A 9,167-nucleotide genomic window follows, 5' to 3' on the forward strand; every position below is an offset into this window, starting at 1 on the left:
ACGGAAAAGAAAAGCATGTCTATCAATAAGTATGCTTTAAAGATCAAAGGATTATTGAATCCCTTGGGTCTATCAATGTATCGATGAAAGATGATGACTTGGTTAGTTTCTGTTTGAATGGGCTTGGCAGCCATTCAAGACCTCCATTGTAGTCAGGGAGAATATTCCCAACTTTTGGGACTTGGTATCTATGCTAATCATCGAAGAAAAGTATTTAGGTGAGGACTCTTCTTCACAAAGCAAGAGCACATCAGAATAGGCCTTCTACTCCAATTCAGGTAGAGGTCGTGGTCGAGGTCAATTCAGGTAGAGGTCGTGGTCGAGGCCAAGGTGGTGTCTGACAAGGAAATCAAAATTCTAGACAACAAAAGTCCAATGATTCACAGCAGCAAACATACATGGGTGGAAGATGTCAGTCTAGAGGCAGGGGGAGCTAAATAGGCCGAGGTGGTTGGCAAAGAAATCAGAATGAAAATAGCATATAGTGCTATCATTGTGGTAAACGAGGGCACATGGAAAAGGTATGTTAAAAAGCAAAATGACATTAAAAGTGGAAAGTTGTACAAGGCAACTATGCATCATTTAGTAAATAGGGAGGTGATGATAGAAGTGAGTAGCTATTTGTGATGCAGCACATGCTTAGTTCCATAACAAGAGATGTGTCAAGATCTCAAGATACATGGTATGTGGATTATGGTGCCTCTAACCACATGACCAGTCATGCTGAGTGGTTTAGAGACATGCCCAAAATAGAAAAAATAGGTTATGTAGAAACAGGTGATGATATTTTGCATCCCGTTGCGCATGTTGGTAAAGTGCCGTTGTCTATGCAGGATGGAAAAATGAAGTACTTGTTGGCAGATGGACTTCATGTTCTAAATATTACAAAGAACCTGGTTTCTGTTGGAAAGATGGTTGAGCAGGCTCTATAAGTGAGGTTTAATCGTCAAGGATGTTTTGTGGAAGGCTTGAAAAATCAATGTCACTTGGTTGCAAAGGGTAACACAAATGGAAGGATGTTCAATTTGGATGTGAACATGAAGTAAAGGCAACCATGTTTGCACATGGAACAAGTGTCATTGTTGCAGATATTGACATATGGCACACTCACATAAAGGGTGCTGAGTGAGTGTTCATATTTGAACTTCTACAGAGAACTCAAAGTATGAGGAGTAGTGAGGTAATACTAGAAAAATGTTTTTTTAAAAGAAATTTTATTTACACTGATGAAGGGTGAAAAAATCAAACTTTGCATCATATGAAAGGCACTTAAAACAATAGCAAACCTTTGTATAATATTTTGTGTAATACATAGTGTTTTGTGTGGTTAATTTTGTTTCAGCAATAATGGTGTTTACTTCATTCAAAAAGTAATGCTAATTTTTTTTAAAATAGCTTCATGAAAAATGAAGAGGAAACATGCATGCTTCCTAAAATTAGGTTTCCCAAATGCTCAAACCAAAAAAGCTGTATTTTAAGGAATAAGCTTTAGTAATATTTAGTTTTATTTCTTTGGAGTGCTTGAAAAAAGAGGTTCTTATGCAAATTGGTTGAAAAGAACGTTTTGTCATCCGATTAGACATGATTAAAGATGGCATGTGAGTTGATAAGCTGGAGTCATATGATTATTCTTATTGTGCCCATTTTCATAGAAGGCATCGTTGGAGCGGGCATACCAATGCTAAAAAAAAAATTGGCATTCTAGTATCGTCGCCGCTAGAATTAAAAAAAAGCTGGCTGAGGTTTGAAGTAACCCTTATTTTAAGGAATGATTTTTTTATATTTTAGTTCTAAAACCGACATACAGTAGAGATTTTGAAAATATAAAAAACCGGATAGATTTAAGAGTTGTCCTTATTTGGATAAGTTCAAAGATATGGTTTTTTGAGCGCTACCAAGCGTTAAGGCTTAAGTTAATTCTATGTGTTGAGGTCAAAAGTTCCAAGCATGGGCTATTTTGTCTTTATCCACTTTTTTCCTCAATCGTATCCCTTAAAACGTGGATTCACGAGTATAATATTTATTTCAGTGGGAGACAGACTAATTTTAAACTCATGGGAATATAAGGTTTTTCAACGTTGTTTATTTGACAAGTGGCTAGTTTTTCAACGTTGTTTATTTGACAAGTGGTTTTCACGAGTAAAATATTTATTTCAGTGGGAGATAGAGACTAATTTTAAACTCATGGGAACGTAAGGTTTTTCAACGTTGTTGATAATTTTAAACTCAAGGGAAGGGAAGGTTTTTCAATGTTGGTTTATATGAAACGTGCAGAACACGCTACCGCGGATGCGCAATATAAAACGTGGATTCATATGAAACGTGCAGAACACGCTACCGCGGATGCGCAATATAAACGTGGATTCACTAGTAAAATATTTATTTCAGTGGGAGATACTAATTTTAAACTCATGGGAATGTAAGGTTTTTCAACGTTGTTTATTTGACGAGTGGGTTTTCACGAGTAAAATATTTATTTCAGTGGGAGATACTAATTTTAAACTCAAGGGAAGGGAAGGTTTTTCAACGTTCTTTATCTGACAAGTGGTTTATATGAAACCGCCAGCCCGGACGAGTGGTTTATATGAAACGTGCAGAACGCGCTACCGCGGATGCGCAATATAAACGCGAGAGATGGTGGGTGTTAGAAGGCATCAAATGGGGTGGATTTGGAGTAGCAGGAGTGCAGAAGATGGGGAAGGGTTCTTTATGTGCTTCCTCTTGCTCCCCACCGCGCTTGCCTGTGTGATAATCGCCATCGTGTGGTTAAGGAAAGCGGCCACCACAGCTGCCAACCATAGGCTGCCACCCGCGCCTCCAGCTTTACCCATAATTGGCCACTTGCACTTGCTAGGTAAGCTGCCTCACCGGTCCTTGTTTGAGCTGGCTAAAGTGCATGGACCTTTGATGTCTCTACGCTTGGGCTCCGTCCATGCTATCGTCGCTTCAACACCTGAAACGGCAAAACAGATACTCCAAACGCACGACCAGGCTTTCGCCTCCCGCCCACGAACGGCGGCGGCCGTCCACCTTTTCTTCAACTGTTCCGACATCGGCTTCTGCCCGCAGAGCCCATACTGGAGGTTCATGCGCCAGCTCTGTGCCACAGAGCTCTTCAGCAACAAGCGCATGGAATCCTTCAGGCCCATCCGGGCAGAGGAGGTTCAAGCCCTCTTGCGTTCTGTGCGTGCGGAGAGCGCCCAAGTGGTGCAGATACGCCCCAAGCTGTTCGCTGCATCCAATAACATCATCTCCAGGATGGCGGTGGGGCAGCGGGTTTCCGAGCTAGCCACTACCTCTCAGGCCGACCCTTTGCTCAACATCGTGGACCTTTCCAATGAGATCATGCACCTCCTTGGCCTGTTCAACGTGGGGGACTTCATCCCTATCTTGGGTTATATGGACGTTCAAGGCTATGAAAGACGCATGAAGAGCGTGGGACAACGGATGAGCCGCGTCTTGCAAGAGGTGGTGGACCGTCGGCGCCATAGAAGAGCACAGGAAGAGAAGGAGGAGGGCAGTAGCGGCTCTCCTAAGGATTTGTTAGACGTGCTGCTGTCAGTCGCGGATATCAATGACACTAATATCAAGGCGGTGCTAATGGTAAAGTATAGTCCCCAGCACTAGTATAATTAATAACTTGGGAAAGAAAGTAAATGCACGAACTTTTTTATTTTAGTACATATATTGAAAATGTGTGCATTACATACTCAATACATGTATGCATAAACGTAAATGAAAGGATTCATTCATTTAGAGGTTGTATGGGTTAGTCCTAGAATTGTTTCTTCTTTCCTTCCTTTCAAAATAACTTGTTGGGATGCTCTATTAAGTCTTCTAATTCCGCACATTTACTAATTGCTAACGGTATTTCTTAATCTTGTAACTTTTCTAGTTCTTTTTACTTATAAGAAGAGGTGTTGGAAAATGGCATTAGCAGGATTTCAATCCTGGTAGAGGATGATTAAATTGGTTGTTAGAGTATCATGAAGATTTAAATGACAGACTCACTCTCTAAATGAATGGATTTTGATGCAGGATATGTTCATAGGAGGAATAGACACAACCTCGATCAGTGTTGAGTGGGCACTTGCAGAGCTCCTTGCTAACCCGACCACCTTAAAGACATTACAAGAGGAGCTTGATAGTGTAGTGGGAAAAACACGCCTTGTCCAAGAGGCAGATATCCATAACCTACCTTACTTGCATGCAGTTGTCAAAGAGACTATGCGATTACATCCAGTTGTAACACTGATAGTACGTGAATCAATTCAATCATCTCAAATATATGAGTACATGATACCACTCAAGGCCCGTACACTCATAAACGTGTGGGCAATAGGCAGAAATGCTGATGTATGGGAGAACCCTTTACAATTTCAACCGAGGAGGTTTTTGGAAGGGAGTTGTAGTCAAGTGAAACCCAATGGCCATCACTTCCAATTATTACCTTTTGGGTCGGGTAGAAGGAAGTGTCCTGCATTAACACCAGGTTTAGTGAGCATCCACATCATGTTGGCAAGCCTAGTACAAGCCTTTGATTGGGCACTTCCAAAATCTCGCACACAAGTTGATATTTCCGAGACATTTGGAATGATTGTCATGATGGCCTCACCATTGGCTACCATCCCTACACCGAGATTGCTTGCACATCTCTATGAAGGGCTTCAATAACCAAGCTATGCAATTTCTCCTCTTTGAAAGGGATCTTACCAAGAAAGATGATGTCCTAAAAGATCTCTAAAGTTTCTCTATCCTCTAAACTAAATCATGTACTTTAGCCTATAATTCCAAAACATAGGAGGAGGACTATGTAAAGATCTTTTATCTTCTTAGTTATATATTTCTAGACTATCATGGGTATGCCTTAGCTCGCCTTAGCATTAGTTACTCTTTGAATGAGAAAAATGGGGCTTAAATACTTAAAAAACTAAAGAAAATGTCTTCAATATTGTTAAATGAAAGTGGTAATACTAAGTTTCACTTTCCAACAAACCTACTTGTAGAGAATCAAGTTCTAGCTTACCCATGGACTTTACCTTGGATTTATCACTTTATACCTACTTTTTTTATGTGTCTTGAATATAATATTTTTATTTAAATAGGTAATGTAGTTATAGGTCTATTAGTTATTTTTTCTTTTGGTTGTTGATGGCACTCTTGCATGGTGGGTTCTCTTTTATTTTGTAAACACCTTTGCAAATAATAGAGACTCCATATTTCCTTTAATGGCTTACAGACTTGAAATCCATTATCCATTATGTGATATGAACCTTTTCATTAGTACGCCATGGTTGTTTTCTTTGGGTTACTATGAGCTCTTTCGGACCCTTATCATAGCTTTTGGATATGTATCCATGCATAGCTTTTGGATATGTATCCATGCATAGCTATCTTCAAGAACTAGTTATGTGCACAATAATAATTTCCTTGTGTGTATTAGAAGTTATCATAGCTTTTGGATATGTATCCATGCATAGCTATCTTCAAGAACTAGTAATTATGTGCACAATAATCATTTCCTTGTGTGTATTAGAAGTTATCATATTCAAAAGGTCTATTTCTAACTACACTTATAGAACTAGTAATTATGTGCACAATAACCATTTCCTTGTGTGTATTAGAAGTTATCATATTCAAAAGGTCTATTTCTAACTACACTTATAGAACCTGCTTACATGTACATATATAGTACTCTCTTTTAGGGATGAAATGATTTTTACTACCTCTGAGTCCACTAACTTTTATTCTCTAGGATAGTAGAGATTAATGTCAGAGCTAGATATTTATTTAAGGCACTAAATGTTGAGTTTTTACAACAATTGCATGTGTGGCATATTATCCCCCTTTCTCTCCAAGTTTTCCCTTTTACTAGAGGAAGTTAGATGATATATTGACCTTTTTATTTTGTGCCAATATTTTTACCATGTCCTATCAATGCATTAATCATCTTCTTTTGGGGATGCAACGGTTTCCTTCCATCTAAATTCTATGTGTTTATCATCTTTTTTTGGAGATGCAATGATTTTGCATCACATAAGGCAAAATGAAAATAGCTTGCATAAAGCTAAAGCCCTATTATTCTCATAGAGGATAAGTAGGGAAGTGGTCCCAAAAGAACAACTTTCAATGAATCAACATAACTCAAGTGGGTAAGCCTATTGGCCTACCCATTGGAGTGGATATATCCACAAAACAATGCTTTGTGGATATATCCACAAAACAATGCTTTAGTTTTAGAAACTTGTCTATTTGAACTCCAAAATTCTTATAGTAGGTCGGGTAGTCTCTGTCACTTTCATCAACCCCTTAGAAAGAGCTAATGGGTTCGAGTGGAAAAGCTATTTTGAAACTTCCTTTGGAGATCAGAGTAAAGAAAACACTAGCTCTACATCGCCAATGAGGTGATAGCTCAAGTGGTGAAGGTGTTTGCCTAGGACCAAGAGGTCTTCGGCTCAAAACCCCCCTTGGTGCTTCCTTGACAGCATTGCCAGGTGGATAATTAGCCACCTATGGGCCTACAAGTGGGTGCCTACGGGCGGTGGAAAATGAGTAACTACGGTAGGATCATGGGCCTAAGGCGAGTGGAAAAGCCCGGATGATATTCTATAAATCTGACAACCGTTTTGCATTCTCTTACAACATTCTTATATGCATCATGTAACTGGTTTTTTGTTGACGTTGAGCTATCTTTGTCAATTTTGTATGCTTTGTGGTAGTCACAAAAAGTGATGTTCTCCAAGCTGGATGTTCGTGCACAATACAAATCGATAGGCTGCATGACAATATTCTATCCGTGTGAAATCAACCTTTGTCGTAGCTTCGGTGGTGATGAGTCTATGTACTACATGCTATCGCTCTTTGTGATTATTGGTACTTGAAGGCAATTCAAGGTTGCTTCTGTAGTTGATATCGGTGGTCTGGACATGATTGCAGCCCGTGAATGAGCTTCAACTTGACTTTGTTGAGGCCTTATAGTCCAATCTTTGTAGCATCCTCTATTGAAATATTCAATGTTCCTAATGGCTCAGCTTTCATCATGCACTTTAACAAATAGTGGAAGATAGAAGAGTTTGTCACTCTTTGTATATTCATGTGTGCATCCCATAGCAATAATCCATTTGGGTGATATGGCACCATGTTACGGTGTTCATGGCTTGGGCGGAAATACAACCACTTCAAAGTTTGTGGGTGCAATGTAGGCTCCATCTGCGAATGTGTTTCATATGGGAAACCATATTTTCATGAAGAACCCTGAGCTCCTGTCCTCCTGCAAGATTCCCTGCAAATGTGGATTTGTTTGGATATAATTGGCGGCGCAAACACATTGTGAAGTTATTGGATGCACCATGTGCTACTGCAGAAATACATGCGGCTATCTCATTTGAGACTCGCACATCGTTTTTATGCACCCGGATAATGATATGTGCATGTAGAGAACCCCTGTTTTATATCTCATACTAGGTGATTTTCTACATGGCCAAAAATATAATTTCCTTCAAGAATGTTTGCATTTAAGAATTTGTGAAGCCGTGTGTGAAATAATAGAGTGCACTCAATTGGGTAGTCTTTCCAAATGAAAATTGGGTTGAACTCACAAACTATGTTCTTGATTAATGTTATCTCTTGTCACTTGGTTTCAGTCATCTCATCTACTGTGAACGCCACAAACAAGTATGGGAAACCCCACATGCCCACCATGGCAATCAAGTCTTTAAAGTTTTTCTAATGCCAAGATGGTGTGCTTGGGAAAGATGTTGGTAAGTTGTAGTACACGATGTTCCTCATAACATCTTGATCACTTGTTGTCTTATTCAATATCTTGTATGTATCTATGTCGTATTGTAACAACGTGTTGTTTGAACTGTTTGCAATCAATATTACTTTCTTCAGTTGATACATCATTAGCAGCTATGGCTTGTATAATGTGAAGATTGAGGACAGTGTTCCAATCCTCATTCTAATATAGTCACTGAAATGGACATCTCCTTTGTAGTTCCTATGTCCGAAAGGGGAAAAGAAAAGGGAAAACAACAGTTTCAATAGTGATATTAGTAAATTCAGAATGGGTGTAAGGCAGGCAGTGTGCTCCGCTAGTGTTGTAGCTTCACGCAATTGTATCGAAGCGAACTTGTGTTTGCGAGATATATAGAACTCTCTTTGTTTTGAAGGCTCCACTAAATGTTATAGCAATGATAGTTCACTATGTTGCATCTCCTCTTCTGTCATTAGCTAAAATGGGTCATCTTGCTCATGGTTCTTGATGATGTTGATTATAACCTCTGGCGAATATGCCCAGCCTTGTGTGAGGATGTTCTATGAGTGTCCTGTACTTCTTTATAATAGGATTGTTCACTATATTATAGCCTCTCGCAAAAGTACACATATGCCTAGCCTTGTGTGAGGACGTTCTGTGAGTGTCTTGTACTTGTTTATAATAGGACCAATTGCAAGTACGCTTGCAATTGGTCTGAAGGCTAGGTCTTTTGATATGTGAGCCTTGTCAAAATGAGTCGACCAATAGATTAGGGGGTTGTCTAGTATAGATCTTCTCTCCAGAATGCCTCTTGTGATGGCATTCGCTTTGGAAGTGATGCTCATTGACACATCTATAATGTTAAGAAGTTGGGTATGTAGTTCGTTACATGTTAGCAGCCGACGAATGTAAATTAATCTAGAAGTAGGGGCACTATACTTGCTTTCTTGGTCATATTCTTTTTTTAGTTATAGCAAGCACACTAGTGTGCTTTAACACGATATTTGGTCTTCAACATCCAGTAATAGTGCACTTGCTAGTTTCATATTAGTCGTGTAGCTTTCACATTCAATACCATGCCACCTTGTCAGAAATGAGCACACACCACATCGAGGATAAAGTGCAATGTTTTTGACAACAATATCACACTTAGAGGTACGTCCGCTATTGATGAACCGCTGCGGCCTACGCTTATGATGATCGATGGAGATATTTGAGCACCTTGCAAAAAGGATATTTTCAAATTAATTTGGTTAGCATATCTAAAGCTCAGTTACACGTCGTTGTTCAAGTCGTACTAATTTTGTGCTTGTTTGTGTGAGTGAAAAAAAAAACCATACATAAAGTATGGTAGGGAGTTGGCACCGTCCTCTCCAAAATTCTATAAACATAAGCGAACGTGCCTTTCCCC

The 9,167-nt window shown here is 39.4% G+C and overlaps 1 protein-coding gene across 1 annotated transcript; it reads left to right on the forward strand.

The window, feature by feature from the left end:
* The first annotated feature begins 2,589 nt into the window (after positions 1–2,589).
* LOC147608083 (3,9-dihydroxypterocarpan 6A-monooxygenase-like) lies at positions 2,590–4,854 on the forward strand. The gene is made up of 2 exons (XM_086789819.1): positions 2,590–3,603; positions 4,039–4,854. Exons 1-2 carry the CDS (start codon positions 2,635–2,637, stop codon positions 4,672–4,674), a joined length of 1,605 nt encoding a protein of 534 aa, XP_086645945.1. The 5' UTR covers positions 2,590–2,634; the 3' UTR covers positions 4,675–4,854.
* Positions 4,855–9,167: the final 4,313 nt, after the last annotated feature.

Source organism: Cibotium barometz, chromosome 54 (assembly GCF_041138505.1).
Source record: "Cibotium barometz isolate CiBa-2024 chromosome 54, ASM4113850v1, whole genome shotgun sequence".
Lineage (NCBI taxonomy): Eukaryota > Viridiplantae > Streptophyta > Polypodiopsida > Cyatheales > Cibotiaceae > Cibotium > Cibotium barometz.

Excerpts from the sequence above, each read along its gene's own strand:
- LOC147608083 (XM_086789819.1), top strand. The coding sequence starts at position 2,635 with ATGGTGGGTGTTAGAAGGCATCAAATGGGGTGGATTTGGAGTAGCAGG. Across the intron at positions 3,604-4,038 it reads ATATCAAGGCGGTGCTAATG|GATATGTTCATAGGAGGAAT; the intron begins GTAAAGTATAGT and ends ATTTTGATGCAG.